Source organism: Corvus kubaryi, unplaced genomic scaffold (assembly GCF_017639235.1).
Source record: "Corvus kubaryi isolate FWS band 111438036 unplaced genomic scaffold, C.kubaryi_AGA036_p1.0 split3-73, whole genome shotgun sequence".
NCBI classification, from domain to species: domain Eukaryota; kingdom Metazoa; phylum Chordata; class Aves; order Passeriformes; family Corvidae; genus Corvus; species Corvus kubaryi.
The window spans coordinates 25,994,118-26,014,269 of record NW_024582091.1 but is presented as its reverse complement, the minus strand read 5'-3'; the positions used below and the strand labels follow the sequence as shown (position 1 = coordinate 26,014,269).

Genomic DNA, 20,152 nt, shown 5'->3' with positions numbered 1-20,152 from the left:
TTTAATGTCCCTTCCAACCCAAACTATTCTATGACTTTATGATCTCTCTTCCCTTCATAATATGTTAAAATGCTTTATAGTCATTAATAAGCATTTAAGTGGCAACCTAGCTCCAAGATACCTGTCCTGAGCAGTAGTAGCTGTTTCAGAGGCATTGTTGAGGCTGGACAGTGAGGCAGTCTTTCTCCCAGGTCAGCCAGATGTTTTTCTCTGCTGTTAGCTACACTGATTTTCATCTGCTGTTACTTTGAGCAAACTCATGAGATAGTTTTTGCAGCTCCTTGAGGCAGTTTGCATTTTACTACCTTGAATAAACTGGTACCACCAGCAGATCAGTCATTTGTCTGACTCATAGGTCTGTGGATGAATACTGGCCCCACCATGATTCCTCTAAGATGCACTTGGTTGCTTCTCTCCACTGTGAAGAATGGATGATTTATCCTTACCTCGTCTCTCTATCCTTTATGCAGTTGCTGACTCACGAGAGGGTCTTACCTCTTGCCCCATGCCAGGATTAGCTTCTTAATGGGTCCTTGGTGACAGATGTTATTAAAGGCTTTCCAGAAGCTGAGCAGATCATACTGAGCAGATTGCTCTCATCTGCAGCCTCACAGTTTCCTCTGAAGCTGTCAGAAGGTGGTGGAGCACAGCTTCATAGGTTCTCACTGCAAAACTTTGCCAATTCTCCCCTCAGTCTGTGTCTCTCCTTGCAACTATTCTGTTACTATGGCTTTTGCTGTTTGCCTGCCACAGGTGTCAGATTTGGTGGCTTGCATTTCTCTAGATCCCTTACAGCACTTAAAAGAAGACAGTATCACATGCCATCCTCTTTTTTCTTCAGCCGTTTTAAGTAAAAGCTTATACACCGGCTCTTACAGTGCAACAATTTCCATTAGCATTCCTTAAAAACCCACAAGTGAGTAGCATCTGCTTTTCATGAATTTGTTACTATCCCTTGCATCTACTTGTTCTAAAGCCTCATCTAATGACCCTTCAATCTGAGGCAGCTTCCCTGCATTATCCCTTTAACAAATGGTTCTGCTGTGGGAATTTCACTCAGCTTTTCTGCACTGAATGCAGGCACAAATAATCCGTTTAGCTGATGTGTTAGGATGTGTCTTCTCTCAAACTCCTTTGCTATCCTGACTGCACACCCTGGTCACCTGCAGAACCCTCCAGCAGGCTCTCTGCTTCTGCTAGGATAGAGGAGGGTTTTGTCTAGTAGCAAGTTTTTTCCTCAAAATATTTTTTTAGTCTTCCTTTCTGTTTCTGCTTTTAATCTGACAGAGTTCATGTCCTTTTCCTTATTTGGAGGAGATCTATTTTCGTTCTTTCCCATGTAACTTTTATCATGCTATTACAATGACTCAGTAATTATCATCCTTCTGAAATGTCTGATATTTGAATACCCTTATATAAAAATTGAGGATTTTAAAGCTGTATCTTATTTTCACATTTATAGCAAATAGAAGCAAACATACATTCAGCCTGATTGCTCCATCTCCTGTGCCCCATTAAAAGGGGCTTTATTTGTCCAGATTACGCTTTGCTTTTCCTCCTTATTTGTGGTTATAAAGAGGTCAAAATTGCACCTCTAATGAAATGCCTTCATGGTCCCCTGCTCCTCTCTTCCTCCTCACTTCCTCCTCATTTCCCACAGTCTCTAGCTTGGAATTCCTTTTTAAATCTTACTCCTTCTCACAGAGGTTTTCTCCCTGGCTAAAGTCATGCCACACAAAGATTGAGCATTCTATTCAGAAACCTCATCTTTTTGTTCCAGAAGCTTTCAATTTGCCAAGAATAAGTCCTAATATTTTGGGAATAACCAAACATCCTTCCATTATGCTTCCCTAGGCATGGAAAATTTAAATAATCTAGAGTATATCCTAGATACATAGTGATGCTGCCCAGTGCCAGCTATACACCCGCCCACAAAGGGGAGTCACACTATTTCAGTGCCTTCAGGCCAGCTCACTGACACTGACTGCTTCCAGGAAGCTGAAGCCTGAAGTTTGTTGAGATGAGTCCTGTCTTGTTTCTGCTACCCAGCCCCGGGTGTCAGTCTCCAGCAATATTTCATCAGCCATCCCTGTGTTTCTGCTCCTCACCCAAGACTCTTGCCAGTAGCTGAAGCAAAGATGTGGCCTCCGTTACCTCTCCAGCTCCAGCTGAAGCTGAGCTGGCAGCTGAGGAATTTTCAAAACTCCATTTTGATCTTAAATCTGTCTGTGCTGCCGCATCAGCTCTGTAGTTTTAATCTGGAATCACAGAATAAGTGTCAGAGAAACACTCACACATGGGAGAGGATTAACAGTGGAAGGTTCATTAAACCTCCCTGACCTCCCCGTGCTGATGAAAGGTGGCCTTAAAGAAAGACTTAGCTGTCACCTGTGCAAAGCATTTTATCCCTGTGCTGTTCATTAAGCCCATGCGTGTCTGGACATAAGTTATCCAAACTTACATTGAGTATTTCCTTCTTATCCACACTTTCTGATCTACATTGAAGAGGCACCCCTGGCAGATGGCAACCAATCTGTCACACTCACATGGAACTTCAAAGGTGTAATAGTGGGATAGAAAGAGAATGATTATATTTTGAGACATTTTTATCAATCCTTGCGATTCCAGACAGCAGATGGGATGTATGATGGATTTTAGAGCTTGAGCACAAAATAATAGCTTCCTGCAACAGGGAATTTTGTTGATTTCCTTCACAGAAACAGTGCCATAAAGTCATATTGTCTCGATAGACAGGCTTTTGACTCTGTTTAAAACAATTTTGTGAGAAATACAGGAAAATTGGCCTTCACCATTCATTACCATTCTCTTGCAGTCGAGAACTATTTGAGATAAACTGCAAAATGGCTAGGAATAAATGTAACAATTAGAGATAACACCATGGCCTGGGCCGAGATTTTCATTGTTTTCACAGCAATCAAGTGACTATTGTTGCGTTGTCCGCGGCTCCAGTTTATCCTGCTCTATCCCCCAGTTTCCACCAGAGGGCGATGTTGGATCAAGCAATTGTTGAAAAAAACCCGCAAACTCCATCTCAAGGAGCAAATGGGGTGATGCTTAATTCAGTGGAAATCTGGGTGCCTGTCGGGCTCCCATATACTTACAAGGCTTGGGGGACTTGGGTACTTCAATACAGCTTTAAAAATCGATCGTGGATTTATGGAGAACACTTTAAAAAAGTACAATAAAATGTGAAGGTAGCAGTGTACCAGAAGCTGTTGTTAACAAAAAAATAAGGAATTATTATAATAATAATAATCCTAGGCAAAGCTGCTGCTACGGCAACATGTCCCAGAGCTTTTACCCCACCAAAGGCTGGAGAGGAAACCACTGTCTTGGGTAGCCAAGTGTCCTCAGTTCCTCATGTTGCGGGTTCTTGGGGTCCCCCAGCTCCTCAAGCTGTGCCTGGGCCGGACATCCTGTGGGGCAGTCCCTGTGTGGCTGCAGCCTGGTCCATGTGTCTACTGGCTCCTGGCCAGGCTCCTGGTGAGCCCAGACACCACTCTGGGTGCTCAGCTATTAGAAACTACCACTGCTTCAAGATCTGAAGTGGACTGGTTTCTTTCTGGGAATTTTCTCCTCGTGTCTGTTTTTCTCAATGAAGAAGTAAAAATTACATATTTTGGAGAAAGAGTAGCAGATGTGAGTCAAAACCCAGCCTTACTAAGAAAGGGAGGGGCTAGGGAGAAAAGAAAGGGGGAAGAAACTTTTCTGAATGGTATTTCCAAAAGTAAAAGCAGTTTCAAGGGAATATATTTCCTGTGTTTTGCTTTCATCCTTTGAGACTGTCTCACACCACTGAGAGCAGCCAGCACTAGGGGAGTACTGCCCCACATCACTTTGCTCTGTTCCTGTTAATGTCCATTACCTACCACGAGGACAATATATTTTCCAGACAGTAAGAGGCATGTACCATGTGCATCACATGCTGTGCTCCCACCATTGTCGTATCTCCTGCCTTTTGATTCACCTTCTCCAAAATCCCAGTCAACCAGCTGATATCTAAGCCTTACATCAGCCTTTCCTTCAATTTGTGAGCCAAACAGAGGAGGGGAGGTTTGTTTATTTTCTGTGTCATCAGAGAGTTAAGCAACTGAGCCGGCTGTCGGTGTTTCGGAAGCACCTATGTGTGAACCTTCAGTCATAATTTTGGCTAAAGTGAAGCTCTGAAAAGCAACCCTTCCCTGAGGGAACACACCAGAGCCATGGAGGGACCCTCGCTGTCACACAAATGAATGATTTAGGTTGCTTAAAGAATCATCATCAAATGTATTAGTGAAAACAAACTTTAATATGCATTTGCAAAAGTGAGGCAAAGTTCGATGACAAGGCTTACTCTAATACCTACTGCATGGATAATATATATAGAGGAAAACCAAATTAGCATCAATTTAGAGTGATTTATATGGAGGCCAGGGATGTAGAAAGGGGTAAGGAAGGAAAGATTAAGGGAGACTCTCTGGTGGGTCTTGAGATTCAGAGTGGACTCCCTTGCTTTCCAAACTGCTTCTCAGAAAGGTTCCCACATATAGCTGGATCCGATCTTAGGCTCAGACGTGGTCAATTGTTTATGTCTAAAGGATCTAGAAGCACTTAAATATTAGATTAACCAAGGATCAACTCTAAACAGTGATAACAGTTATGGATTCAAGATAATAACACGTATGCTATATTTGCTATTGGGTGTCCAAGTCAAGGCACACACACAGATAGATATGTGTATGCAAATGTACAAAGGTAATATACACACAGGCATGGATATGTAAAGTATAAGTACACAGGTATATGTATTAAAACATTCCCCTCAAGAATCAGTGAAACATGTCTAATGCCTTTTTGGCATTTCTTAATGGGGGCGAGGTGGGGTATTGAGGCTCGAGGAGTGGGATATCAGTCCAGGTTCTGTTGCCAGGTGATGCTTCTCTGAATTTCGCATACTTGAGAGTTTGGGCACTCTGAGAGGCATCCCAGAGAGAGGGAAATACTGATGCAGCCCACTGCAGTCCAGAAGAGCTCAAAGGGTCTCTCTCTTAGGACCACGTTTTTAGGGCTGTGAGATGGTTGTCTTAAGCCCTTGATATATTTTCATCCTAGCTGCAATCTGGGTTAGTTGTTACTGGAATTTTTGAAATTCCAGTGAGGATGGTACTGTCCCACTTGAGCTACATTTCAGATAAGGAACATTCCAAGGCTGTCAGGGGATGACTGATTATTCCCTCTGTCATCTCCCACCTACGTGAGGCAGCAGGAGTTCCTGGTACGGTCAGTACTGCCACCCACCTTAGCTTTCCAAGAGTTCCCAGTATGATCAAGAGATGCTTCCCCACCAAGCTCTTGTGGAAAGGCCTGAACAGGAGTGGGGGAGGGATGAACCAACACACTCACACTTGCTTTCCTCCTTGCCAAACAAGTGCATGGTTGGGCTTCAAGGAGATGAAGCCTCTCCTCTGAACAGACCTTGCAGCCTTGTGAGCCAAATGATTTCTTGGTCGGTGGGACAGCTGGTCTCCCTCCTTTGAGCATTTGAAGAACTGGATTTGAGCTTCTCACATCCCATATTTCTGTGACTACAAGAAGAGCAATCCCACTTTTAGGTGCACTTCCAATGAAAAAGCTCAAAGGATATTTTTGAAATAAAGGAGCTGAGGCAGCTGAACTCCAGGGAAAGACTCCAATAAACAACCCACATCTCTACAGAGGTAAAGACCCTGAGAAGTGCTGGCTACCCTGCTTCTGAAAATTCCTCTGTAAGCCTGGCTGGGCACCCTTTTTCTCTGTGGTGAGTGTATCTGCACAGTGTCAGCACTCCAGGAATAATCATAGGACGAATTGACATAGAGATTTTCAGCAGGATAATTGCCTCAAACAGAAGCTTTTTCTGGCATTTAATGGGCCTCTTAAGTGAACGGCAATAAACTCTGTGTGAACAGATGTTTTCCCTCTTTTTCGTCCTTTTGCATCTCATCCATAATTATGCACTAAAATGTTCTTGTCTGGGTTGCTGAGAGCAATCTTGTTGCTGTTTGCCTTTGTAGTGTAAGACGGAGCACTTCAGCACAAAGATTGAGTAAAAAGCCCTGGATTCCTAAAGGCTCTCATCATTATACATCAGTGATCATCTTCTTTCCTTTGCGTTAAGTCTGAGGGAGGAGTGAGAAGTTAAGGGGAAAATTTGCCTCTTTTAGCTGCTGCTCTGCATGTCCCAGTGTTGGGGTGTCCTCCTGCAGGTGTTGGTGCCCTGGGCTCCACCTGCAAGCTTCTTTTGTTTGCCTGGCTTCTGGCATTGACCCAGCTACTGCTCAGGAGAAGCCACAGCTTCACCTTTGCCTTGCAGGGGAGGTAAGTGTCCTCTGAGACGCTCCTCCCCACTCTGTGCTGACTGGACCATGGGGAGATGGCAGAGCAGGCTTTCCTCTGTAGCTGCTGGCTCTGCCTCCAGCCTTGCCAACAGGAGAGAAGCAGGCACAAAGCAAGCTCTGCAAAAAAGCCCTTATGCTTTCAGAAACATGTACTTCGTCTCCTGACAGAGTACAAAGAAATGACCTTGTTCCCGAGGAAATTCAATACATTCTGGTGAAGGGATCTCCTCCTAACAAGGAGCCTGTGAGCAAGCCAGGAGCTGGGGCACAGCCACAAGCATTAGCCCGGCCGAGTGTTCCTCGCCGGAAGCGATGCCGGTAGAGGTGCCTGCATTGTCACAAACCCGCTCTGTCCTTCCCAGTGCATCTTCGAAACATCCGACTGGCCTTTGCTTCCCACATCCCCAGCTGAGGATGGAGGCAGACATGCTGCAGGGAGGCACATGCCAAAAGGATGAGCCCTGTGGTAGCACCTAACCTACATACAAACTCTTGGCTAAGGAGGTTATCCCACTTCGGATCAGTACTGGTGTCTCTGCATCATTGATGCTGCTCCGCATGACATTGAGGGCAAACTGCTTGGAAAAGAGCCTGCGGGAAGAACACTGAGTTTTATCCTCACCGTCTGCTCCTAGACAGGCTGCTCAGCTGCAGGGGAGCTGTGGTATCTTTTCTGCTGAGGGCAGACCATTTCTCTCCTCCTTGTTATGATTGTAACTAAGACTTTAAAATGCAACCAGATGGTGGAGAGGATTGGCTGACCACATGGTAATTGTTTAAAAAACCAACCTTTTTGTTTCAGATAAAGACTGAATTTAGTGTCCTGAAAAAATGAGATGCTTTTCAGACACATGGATGAGACCTCTATTAAAGGTGGTTACATATTATTAAATTGGCCTGCATACTCCAGAACAGTTTGGAAAGCCTCCTGCCCTAGGAAAGCTGTTTTTCACCCATCAGGTCTCAAGGATGCTGCCAGCCACTCCCAGCTTTTATTGTTTCCTATCGCCTTTAATGATGCATAAATTGTACAGACACACGCTAGTATATCAAACAACATTGAAAGACAGACCACAGAAGAAATGCACAGTACATTAATTGTGGGTCTTAATTTGTTTGTGAATCCTCTACGTGAAACATTTTGCTCCTGTTCTTCTCCCTATCAGCCCCAGTGCTTTGGCTTGCACCTCATCCCCCCTTGGAGACCCCTTTTCCCTGAATGCTTGCAGATGAAGGAAGGTGTCTCTCAGTGACATCTGCTCGATTGTTCCAGAGCCATTGTCATCCCCTATATAAGTACTTTGGCATTTGTACTGTTCTACGTAAGCCCATTAAAAACATGTAATAAAAAGGCTTATATAATTTCTTAAAGCCATCATTCCTACTCCACTTGCAGTGTTTTGTCAAATTCTGACAATTATAGATTAATCCCTATGCCAAATTACATTTTTTAATGAAAGATATTCATCCTTGAGGTTAGAAGTGTAAAAATGTAAGTAAAATTTATTTCACCCAAAAAAAGGGAGAGAGCTGAAGCCAGAATAACACTAAGGTAATCTTTAAAATCTACAGAAAATAGGATTTTTAAAAGAAATCCAGGGTAATTTTTAAGCAAAGATGGGCGTCTGCCTGGGGTTACAGTATAGATACAGGGGAAATACAGATGATGAACTGATATCACAAATATCTTTGTGCAACAGTATGTGAACTGCATGTGGGCCATCACTACTTAATTCCTGTAAACTGGAATGTCTTTTTTTTCCAATGGCAATACATTTTCAATTTTTATACTAATATCTCTTCAATAAAATTTCCAGCCCTTTTTTTTTAAAAAGCAGGCAGAATTTTGCTTGTTCAGAATGATTGGACAATTTAGTAAAAGGCAGACTGTAAAAGCACTGTTATTCCACTCCAGGAGTGAAACACAGCTTCTGGAGGCAATAGTTGTATTTGTAGATACCACAAGGCTTAGGGTTAAATAAATAAAGTTAAGGCCCAAGGGTAGGAGAGAGCTGCAGAGCATCTTCTCCTGGAGGGCCGTCTCATTCTTCTTCTCCTTCCTGCAGTGAATGTGTGCGCACAGGTACAGGTATGTGTGAGTGCAAACATACAGGAGCGTGACTCAGAGGTAAACCTTGAGCTATAATCCCCTCTCCAGGCCAATAATTATCAGCTGTCTCTTTCATCAAATTTGGAGCATGTGGCAAGGCTGTGGTGTTTGATTCCCTCTGTAGCTGGAGGGAAAAGACAGCTTCTGCCCATGCCTCGTGCTGTGCTGCTGAACAGCAAGATCAATCTTGTGTAAAGCTGCCTAAATGGCCCACGAGCTTGAGGAGAGCTAATGGGAGACTGCATGAACATATATTTTTTAGTTGTTATCTTCAAACTTACCAGTGGCGAGCTGAGAAGCAGTTTTAATGATTCACACAGCTGAGCTTTTGCCTTGACAGCTGTTCAGACACGAACTTCTCAGCAGCTGTAAGTGGGTAATAGACCAATACGGCAAATTTACTTCTCTGTTGCTAACATTTAAAAGATAACACAAAGAGATTCTTTAATAGTTTTCAGTGGAATTTAAGGCATGGGAAGGAGTAAGGGCTGCACCTACCTGGCAGAGCTGTGTGCAGGCTCCATGGAGGTCTGTCACTTTGGTGCATAAAGAAATACTTCCAGGATTTTGAGCTGCAATTTTAGGAAACAGAACTGAAACCAGGCTTGCACAAAAGCTATCACCAAGAAGTCACCCAGGGAACTACAAACTTTTAATTCCACGTTCCTCAGGGCTGTGGCAGAGCTTTCACACATAAATGTGCAAGGCAATAAACCAGGCCTGGACCAAAGCTCTGACTGCTGCAGACTCGGGATCTGAGGCACACACATCTTCTGTGGTAAGGACACACCATGCTTCTCTTCCGCAGCCACTTTTAAAATGACCTTGTGAAAGTTTCTACACAAAACATCTCTGTTTTCAAGTGCACAGAAAAACGTCACTCCAATTTTCGAAGCATTAATCAGGAGTGTAGGAGGAAAGAGAGGGGAAAAAACTCTTCCTTTGCTCTGTCCTGTAGATTTTGGCAAGTGGCTCATACAAATCCAGAGCACAGTCAAAAAGAGCATTCTTATTCATTTACTCATTTTATAGGAGGAATGTCTGACTTGTATTAACAGCCCTTGGAGAATCCTAGGGAATCCTAGTGGCGTTTTTCCTGCCTGGGGTTTAATTTTGTACAGGGATTGGGGCAGACATTTTAACTAACCAGAAGATAAACAGAAGCCCTGACAGTGGGTGGAGGCAGAAGATGAATGGGGTAGGCAAGGTGTTTGAACTGAAAATGGCCATAAGAGAGAGAAACATTAAATAACTGCTGCAAAGGAGAGATTTCACTACCAGCAATATCCCAGGCAAGAGGTAATTTGTAAGCAGCAAAGATAGCACTGAAGCAATGAAATTTCATTCTAGAGGTTTAGCACTGTGCTCTTACTACAGACAAATTTGTAAATGAGAGAGGAGTTTTAACAGTTTATAGACTTTTCCTGGAGAAACTAAGGGAGCTGGAGTTTTAACAGTTTATAGACTTTTCCTGGAGAAACTAAGGGAGCTGTAGCTCTGTGGCACCAATATAAAAAGTAGATGCCATAAGACCGATGTCTGATTTTGGTTATCAGGGCACGAAGCTCACTGTTCTCAGTAGAAATTGCATGCTCACATTCAGAGTCACTGTTCCAGTTACTCCTTGCATTTCATGGTGCCAGTTTGTGCTCAGCTGGATCCAGCTTGATGGATGTTCCTCTAACACCATCCATCTTGCTTTAGGAGAGCAAGGAAGGGAGGTTATTTGCTGCCTGATTCAAAGAGCGAGCATGTTTTGTGAAAGATGTGAAACTTTGCAGAAGCTGTATTTCCCAGCAATCACCTCAAAAAGGCTCATCATCCATGTGGACTGGAGCTTCATGCATTGCGCTACAATTTCAATTTGCTCTTCTTCTCAACAGGCTTTGCTCACACACATATCTTTGCAGCCAGTTCCTGGGGGGGAATTGATTTATAATACACTTGTAAAAATGGAGAAGTGAGACTGTTTAAGGGACTATCTTAATTCTCACTGATTCTCATGCTAATCCTGGTAAGATTTCTCATTGTCCCTGAGATTCCCTGAGATCATTCTCTATCACTGTTCTCTTATTCTCTATCTTTAGAAATCCTCTGTTGTGTTTTTAACAGGCAGATTTACATTCATAAGAAATTGCAGGGTAGGGGGTGGGGAGGAAGCAAGAGAAATTCAATTGTTTGTTAAAACACAAAAGGAAAACACTGAGTTAAATTAGTGAACTGTTCTTTATCAGGACCACTCCTGGCATGCCCACAAATTGGGGCTTATCAGCTTTCTAAGGAAGGGAATATTTTGTACAAGGTCAGCACTTACAGCTCAACGATGACAAGAAGAGTGGCTGGATTCAAGTATTTGAGCTTTTTGCTGGAACTACACACTAAGAGAAGAACAACAAATGAACCTCTGATGCTAAAACCAAGAAAGACCTTGTGGTTTCTATTCTGCTCAGGTAGACCTCTTTTATCTGAGTATGCATTGTTCAAGCTTTTAGGAAAGCTTTGATTTCTCAAGGATTAAACTTCAAGAGAGAATTTTAAAATGTATTTCTGCGCTTTATACTTTTGGAGTCAACCTGTCTTCAAGATTTTTTCCATAACCATACACACACAAACTTATATTTTAATAAGAACTTCACATACCATTATTTATTGCCTAGGTGCTGAGAGCTTAAAACAACATTTGTGCTAAGAATTTTGTGAAATAATACCCCTGCATTTAATGTTTTTGATGTATGTCTAAAACCTCTCTTCCCTGAGCAGCAGCATTACTTCTGTCCTCCATATGAAAGTTGCCATTTCACACAGAGGAGCAAAGTGATGCACAGGCAGCCCCGTGGCAGCCCAAGTGACCTTCTGCAGATGAACTCCAGGTGATGCTCGTGGATGGAGCCAGGTACCTGTCTCTTAAGTTGCTGTCAGTCGTGATTGGTGCAGTTACACTCTCCCTTTGCCCTCATAAATGTGTTCCTTCATTACACAAGCACCAAGGCTTGTCTGATCCATTCATGAGCCACCAAGGTGGGGTGGAAACAGGAAAAGTGTGTGGTTGTCAGAAAGATCCACTTCCAGAGCCAACTCGCTTCCCCATGGCAAACACCTGAGGCTGTCCCATGTTGTCTCTAAGCTGATCAAAAAATAGGATGGTACCAACAAAGGTGCCCAGGTCTATTAGGAAACTGCTCCAGATAGTGGTTTTTTGAGTTACTTTTCATCTCTGTCAGGCCCTAGTTTGACTTATTTTATGAGAAAGGAGCCACCCTGCTGCTACAGGAATGGCAGGTAGGACTGACACACTCTTCTGAGAGGAGTATACATTTAGGGTGTTTTAAAACAACCATGGAATTGCGTTAACCTAATTCAGGACAGTTTACCTAAAAAAAAGAGAACAGCCATGTTCAAATGGCTGGAATCATGCACCTCACCTGCCAGTGCATCTGTGCTTAGAGCCACACTGAAATCCCACTTCTCCAGACAGATAATTGCTCCCTCCCTTATCTTCCTACATGCAGCACTTCCATCCTGCTTCCATTGTGCTGCTGGCACGCTCCACTTCTGCCAGTGCTCCTCTCTGACCTGCTCCCCCAGCAGCAGCCAGCTCTGGCTCTGCTCCAGGCTGTGAAGAGACAGGAGAGGTCAGAGAGAAGTAGTGCAGCCTGCTGCTGAGGAGAGGACACCAGAAGGAGCTTGGTGCAGCAAGTCTCTCTCTTGCCAGCAGATGAGACAGGGATGCTGGAAGCACAGTACTGCTCACAGGAGACAAGGGTCACACCCCCTCTTCCCTAGTTGGCAAAGAAACAGGGAGTAGTCATGCATCCATGTCCTGCATATCCCATCTGGGAACGTATTTATTACTCACTGAGCTGCAAATTAGTTACCATCACCCCTGTCCCTGTTCCCACAGAGCTTGCCTCCTGTCATTGACCCTGCTCACCACCTGCGCTCCTGCTTCAGAAAATCCTGCCAACCACCTCTCCCTGCTCATGCCTTAGCCATGGGTTGGTGTTGTGGTTTAGGACCAAAACCCAACTGGGCACTTTATAGTTCTTCACAGTGTGTCCCCATTGCAAAACAAATGTGGGGCCTCGTGTGCTCCCACTGAGATGAGCAGGACACCTGTCCCCTGCACTGCCTCTCAGCTCGTGCAGATCCATCCCTTCACACATGAAACCAAGGATGTGTCATGAAAAGCAGCAGGATTGTGTGCCTACCCAGGAGAGAGACTAGGAGGCAAAGTACAGACTTAAAAGGGTCACTCATAAGCACAAGGTGTTGCAGCCAAATTAGGGCACCACAACTGATGTTTCACACAGGCTTCTCACACCCTTCAAATGTTCAGGTCCAGCATGATTTAACTGGTCACTAACAGCCACATCACTGGTTAGTAATCATAGTAAAAATTTCCAAAGCAGGTCTATTTTTGCAGCATCTTTGCTGCTTATCTATTGATCCAGATGTCCCCGGAGTCAACCTTGCTAGAGTTACTTATCTGTACTGCCAGACAATACTGGGGAGGGTTTTCAAAGATGTGTCAGAGGAGCTAGGATGCTGGTGTTATCTTGGCTGTCCAAAATACTTTATCCTCCACAGGCAGCTCTAACCTTACAAGAAACAAAGTCCTTACTTCCAGGGCCAGGCTGTCCTTTTGTTTGACTTCAACATGAACAATCCGCAAGTCTCCAGTAAACTTTCACTACCTCGTGGTGTCACAGTGTATAATGTGAACTACTCCGTACATTAACAAGTTAGTACACTTCCATGCTGTAGAGACGGGCTGATAGGATAGTTAGGACGGGGTGTTGAGTCCTCTCTCAGGCCCGCTGACACGCACCTGTGGCTACACAGCCGGCCCCACGTTCGTACCGGGCACTGCTCCGCCGAGGCGCGGAGCACCCCTCGGGCCGCCTGCGGCCGAGCACCGCTACGTCCCGCAGCCCCCGCCGGGCCGGGACAGGGGCATCCCGGCCCCTCCCCGGCCGGCCCCGCTCGGGGCGGGGACTCCTAAGTTTCGACGGCGGCGGCCGCGGGGCCCGGCCCGCCGGCGGCATGAGCCCTGCGGCGGGGCGGGGGGGCGGCAGCACCGGGCAGGGCAGCCCCCGACGCCATGCCCAAGGAGCGGCCGCTCTGGCGGGGCGCCGCTTTCCGCCTCTGCCTGCTCTCCGCCGCGCTCTTCCTCTGCCTGCAGCTGGGCATGAGGCGAACCCGGTGTCCGGAGGAGAAGTCCCGGGACCCGGCGGCGGCGCGGGCGCCCGCCCCGTCCCGCGGTGCGGAGCAGCGCCCGGGCGCGGCGGCGGCGGGGGGCGGCCGTCGGAGGGTCACCTACGTGCGGAGCGGGCGGCGGGGCAGCGCCGCACCCGCCTGCTGCGCCCCGCAGCCCCCGGGCGGCCGCCGCAGGAAGGTAGGGCGGGCTCGGAGGGAACGGCCGCCGAGTCGCGACAGGCGACCCCGGCTCCCTGCGAAGGGCTGAGCGTGAGCGGGCACCCGGGGCGGAGATGGGGCTGGTACCTGAGAAGAGGCGGCCGGGTGTGCGCTGGTGAAGCGAGGTAGTGTGGTGTCATGACGACTTCTTGGGAAGTGGTCAAGCGACTTTTTGAGCAGTGCTGCTCAGCTGCAGGGAAGGGCGAATGTGCTGGAGCGGGGCTGGACAAGGTGAGAGCTCGGTCTGAGAAGGTGGCAGTAAGCCCGAGTCACCAGGTGGGCTCCGCAGGCTGATGCATCCCCAACAGGATCAAACTTGGGCAAAAGACCATGGCGTTCTTGGCATCCGAGTGCCATTTCATTCTCAAAAGGCCATCAAGAAATGGTCCTAAGACCTGGTCTGCGTGAGAATTAGTGAGTTAGTGAATGAGCTGGTAAATGAACCTGTAACTAGGTTCCTACGTGGCAATGACTGTAAAGCCTTTTGGGGAAGTGAGGACCATCATTAGGATCTGGAGTTCAGCAGGAGTGAGGAGTGCCAGTGCTACCTTCACCCCGCAGTCAGCTGCATGTGTGGCCAGTAGTGGGATGTCGCCTTCTTCAATGATCTCCATGTTGTCCTTGGTTTTGGCAGATGCCACGCTCTCAGGAACCGCTTAGAGGTTCAAATATTTATTTTGCAGAGTTTTCTTTGCAGTCTTTCAGGGGGGGAAGAGCCAGCTTTGAGGGCAGTGAAGGAGTAGTTTGTCGTGGGTTTGTCAGTAGTTTTGGGGTCCTGCTGTCAGGGTGCAGTAGTGATGGTCTGTGCGGGTTCTTAAAGAAGCTGGAATGATCATGAGGAGGAGCACATGGGATTTTGCAAGAAATGAGACCACCTTCCTGGTCAAAGTAAATAACTGTTTCTGATCTTTGCCTCAACAAGAATAAAACCAGTTTTCTGCAGAATGGCTAAAGCCTGTCCTTACTCCCTTTGTTGAAAAGACTACTTGCTAACATCCAAACCACCATCTGACCAGATGTTCTGTGATTGTGGGGTCTCAACTGCAAATCTGCTTTCTTCTCTTTGCCTGTTCCGCCCCAGTAATTAATTTTTTATTTCATGAGGAGATGACAATGAACTCATGTATAAATTGACTTCTAGGTTCAGCTCATCTGGGAAACCGATGGAAAAAAACTGCTACTTTCTGCCTCTGGGTTCCTGAAACGTTTAGAAGAAATGACATAATCCCTTGCTTCCTTCACCACTGTGGCAGTCATGAGGAACAACATTGCCCCATATTTGTTCAGAATAATGACTGTGTGATGTTCTGTTGTGCTGTGGTATTGATACCACATTGAGGTACCTAGGTCTTGCAGTGTCAGTTTTTGTGATTTTTGTTGTCAATGCTCTGCTACTTGGCATTATCCTAAACCCCAGCTTTTAAATTATTCTAATTATGGAAGAATTTCAGCATTAATAGGGAAAAAAGCTATAATCCTGTGGATTCAAAGAGTTTCTTGAAAATATGCTAAGAATGGTGTCAAAAAACAAGAGGCAAAAGTAATGCACATCCTAATTTAGTTAATGATTTTTGAGGAAATCCTAGTGGGGAAGCAGAGGAGAGGCTGCTCATTTTACCTGAGAACTGGCAGCACCTTGCAGTGTTGGAGAGCTTGAGGCTCTGGAAAGCCCAAGTGTGTTTTGGTGCATCTCCAGGTGAAGTGTGTGAAAGAAACATCACTGCTGTGGTTTGTGGTGCTGGCCATGTTGCTGCTGAGGTCTCATTTGAATCCCTCAGTTAAGTCAAGGGAAAAATATTAGTACATATAATAGAGGGTGGAGTTGTTGCCAGGTTAGGTTTGAGACCATGAAGTGCCTTCTGTGTTCAGCTATTTGACTTGAATATGTTGCTTCAGGCTAAGAAAAATCTGCTTAAAGATAGGGTTTTGGGGATAACAGGACTGAACTTCCAGGGATTTCTGGTCTTGAAATAGAGCTGTTAAATAAAAATATAGGGGGAAAAGTAATGGTAAAATAAAGTGAAAGTGGTCTGAGGTCTGTCATTTTTTCACGAGAAGAAGCACAATAGCTAAAAAAAAATTTAATGGGTGATTTTTAATTTTTTTTTTAGTATCAGGAAACATGGTATTTCACATCAGACTATTGTAAGACAAGATGGGAGCATTTACCAAAAACGTCTGCTTAAATTGGTGGTCTGTGGCTTCTACTAGCAGCTCTGGAGAAAGGCATCAGGGTGCAACTGCTGTCAGTATGCTGTGCTGCTGTGTGTAGATGCTGCCTGGAGGAGAGGGACAGGCTCCTTGCACAGATCTGTGCTATATCGGGGTGGGATTGCTTTTTGCTGTGTCTTTTATGTGTTTTCAGTGTCTTCTGTCTGCCTGTAAACTATTGTCAGTCCATTTCTAAAGCCTGCAGAGGCTTTCAGGTATGGGAGTTTTTTCTCTCCTGGTGTTTATAGGGATGGTGTTGGACAATGTTGGGATGTGTGAGCCAGCAGGATGGCAGCAAGGAAAAATCGACGAGGCCAGACTTCGCTCTGTTTGCCTCTAGTTATATACTGTTTGCCTAGTGCCTCTAGGTTATAACTCTGCCCACACTTACATCACTGAATTAATGCAGAAGACTGATGAACAGAGTGTTTCCATAGATGAAGTTGAATATCCTACTTTGTAGCTGTATAAAAAAATAAATTGCAAAAGCACACAAGGAAATTATTTGGTGCCTACTTTGAATCAACTTTAAAGTTTCCTGAAGCAGGGTTGTGTTATTTATTTCCCAAGCACAACTGCAGTCAAGCAACCAACACCACCAAAAGGGGGAAAAAAAAGATGCAGACAGGATGGGAAAGATGAAGACTTGTCCATAAATGGCCCCTAAGTCTGCAGGAAACTGCCTGTGCTTTTCCTGACCACTGGTGAGGCTCTGTCAGCAGAGACCATGACTCTGCAGCCGATGGGAGGGTTTGACTACCGAGGTTCCAAGTGTCTGTTCGTGCCTAAGGATGCATACATAAAAAATGTTAACTGAAAGCAGCAGGGACTAAAGTAATTTAGCTATGTGACATCTCTGGGAGCTGCTGGAGCTGCCTGTTGTGGTGCTTCAGAGAGCTGTGCTGTTCCCAGCTGTTTTGCTCCTGGTTGAGCCTATGAAAGAGCAGATGCTGCTGCTCTTGCTGACCAATAACAAGCAAGATTTGGCACTGACACGATATGATGGTTATCTGAAGAATGGGAAGAGTTTTGTTGTGCTGCAAGTGTAAAGCAAATGCAAGTTCATAATCCCACTTATATTTGGTGGAGCACTTAAAGCTGCATTGTTGCTAATAAAATTATGTTTATAAAGTGTGATTCTAAGCTCTGGTTGTGTTAAGCACTGACCTGGTAACACATGAAGCAGATAAAAACTCCAGCTACATGGAAACACACAGATTTTGCCAGGTGTACCTGCTCCTGCAATAGGTATTAGCAGGGTGTGCACCCACAGAGCGCTGCGGACATGTGAGGTGTGTTTTAAAAGGTTATTCCAGGGTGCCATGGCAAAAGAAAAAAAATACTGCATTTGGAATTTGAAGTAACAGCAAATTCTTGTCACAATAATTGCAATAACAAGGTTATGTTGGCTCTTGTGCACTGAATTTGGGAGGAGCCCTCTTCAGGAGTCTGGTTGAGAAAAGCTGGAATTCCTTGCCTTCTGGGCAGATTTATTTCCATGGAGGTGGGGAGTGTGGTATGCTGCCAAAGTTAACCTGATGTTATTTTGGATGCTCTTTCATGTCATACCTAGGAATATAAAAGTATTTACCTTCAGTGATTAAAAGCAAAGAATAAGATCTTGCTGCTGGGCCCATTTGTACTTTGCCTGGGATTATAATGTCTTTTGTAACATGATGTATTATTGCCTAAAACCAAAAACTCTTTTGAGATTGTATGTTTTCAGGTGTTACTTACACTTGTATAAATTTGTCTTTTGGTTCATTATAAATGCAGACTAATTGTCTTTTGCTGTTTCTTGTTGGATTGAAGGTTTTGGTTCTCTTTAAATAGGAACTATTTCCAAGAGGTTACTGCTTCTCTGCAGTGATGACTGATAAGAGTCTCATCTTTAATTGTCTGCAAATTATTTTGGAGTTATAGCCTTGAAATTATGTGGAATAATTGTTTGGAATTTAGTAATACAGCAGGCTCATAATAACCTCATTTGATTTAGCATTACACTAGTGCTAAGATTTTACTTAAGTTTACATTTGGGTTTTAACTTTAGAATGACAATGCCGTTTATATTTGTCAGTGCTTGTAAGGGTAGGGCTTATGCCAAGAGTCCTTTTTAATTCTTCTAGAAATCTGGTTAGAAAAATGTATCAGATGTTTTCATTGCCTAATTGCATCATAGTGTTTTCAAGCTGGCTTCACATCTTTAAAAGAATGGTGAGTTTTGAGTACTGCTTTTATAGGAAGTTACTCTGCCTCTTCATGAGGAAGAGCCAAAATTCTTGGAGGAAACTTGGTTATTCTGAAGTTAAATCGATCCGTCTGTCTTTCTGAAGTTAAGTTTATCCATCTGTCTTTCCACATCCCGTGGTGTAATTGCTTGTCTGTTTTGGATCGAGACTTAACTTTTATAAGTTTATTCATTCTGTGTGCCTGGAGCAGTGTTTTAAGATTACACCAGAGTTTGACAGGACAGGACTTTGGGAGCTGTGCAGGGAGTCCCATCAGGCTGTGTTTGCAGGGGCGGATTTGCCCTGGCTGAGCCAAACCAAAGGAGCCGCATGGGTTAAAGCGGCCTCTTGGATCTCCAAAGATTATTCCGGTCTCTCCACCTGTGTCCCAGGCGTGACGAGCTTTACAGCGCTCATTGCTGTTCCCTAAGTGCTGTGTTGAAGTGTAAATAACAGCCTGGCTTTGAGGGATGCGAGTGGCACGTGGGATGCTGCTGCAGAGGAGTTCAAAGCTGAAGAGCTGGATATTGGTTATTCCTTGGAGTGTGTTAACTCTGGGCGCCTCCTTTAATAACAGGTAGACAAACTGGAGAGAGTCTCATTCAGAGGAAAAAGGTGCTAAGAGATGCAGGAAGGCAAGCCTGCAGGCAAAGCCTGAAGTACTGGTACTTGTTTTGAATGGGGAAAAGTAGGTTTTGAGGGAATGTGCCAAGACTCTCCAAACTAAAAAAAAAAAAAAAAAAAAAAAATTTTTTAAGGACATAATGACCGATTGTTCCCTAGGTCCACTGGAAGTAGGACAAGAAGTAACTGGCTTCATTTTCAGGCAAGATACTAGAAAAATCTTTTAACTCTGCAGTTGGTAAGGAATGGAAAGACTCCTTAGAAAAATGTGAACTGTGGGTGTCCACGCAGGGAAGGTCTAGGTATGTTTTTCTTTGTGCTTCCGGGCAACCTCCTGAGGTCCCTCTGGCTACATTTACCTGCTTTGCAATTAGAGAAGCAGTCTGGCAGATACAATGTAATTAGCCAAACTGGAATTTAGCCTGAACAATGATCTAACATCGATGGGATAAGGAGAGGTAATGGGGTGTTCTAAGACTATAATAAGCAATATTTGCCATGGCTTAATACCTCCCTAGAGAGACCAGACCCCACCATAATTGTTCTGTGTGATGACTTAGTGGACCCCAGAGTAGGGGACAATAGTTGACAACTTTTTTCCCCTCCAGCACTTGGAGGTCTCTTAGCAAATATAAACTGACCCAAAGTTGCTTATCTGGTAAGATTAATGCAATATAGGAGTTTATGGCTTCAATATGTTAGTACCTGGGGAACAGCCTTGGTCTGTTTTTGCTCAAATATTCAGGCTAATAGCACAGACTGAGTGAGGTTATTGTCCTTGGAAGAAAAGAATAAACTTTTATTGAAAGCAGTTTTCATCAGCTGATAACCGAATCTGGGGAGCATCAGCCAGCTCTGCCTGTAAACAGAGGCAGCTGAGGTATCAGAAAGTACCCAAACACAGGAATCCTTCTCCAAGTAGTCAAGGAATAGCAATACTGGGCTTTCATTGTATTTTAACGGGAGATGAAATGCATTTATAGTATACCATAAAGAGGAGATGGTAATGTTTTTTCTGACAATGATGTCACTTGCAAACTTGTGAGGTAAATGACCACTAAGAATAACCTTGATTCTTACACACTTTTTATTACCTGAAATAGTTCTTCCTTCGTGATTTTTTTGAGAAGCAGATGGGTAATATTATTCTTCAGAAAGTCATTACAGCATTATGAGACTTTATATCC

The 20,152-nt window shown here is 44.6% G+C and overlaps 1 protein-coding gene across 1 annotated transcript in view; it reads left to right on the top strand.

Annotated features, from left to right (window-relative positions):
• The first annotated feature begins 13,514 nt into the window (after positions 1-13,514).
• Positions 13,515-20,152, top strand: part of METTL24 (methyltransferase like 24) — a 46,600-nt gene continuing 39,962 nt past the window's right edge. Inside the window, exon 1 of the mRNA XM_042017278.1 lies at positions 13,515-13,882. Within this exon, the coding sequence (XP_041873212.1) occupies positions 13,589-13,882 (294 nt within the window). The 5' untranslated portion in view covers positions 13,515-13,588. The remainder of the gene's footprint in view (positions 13,883-20,152) is intronic.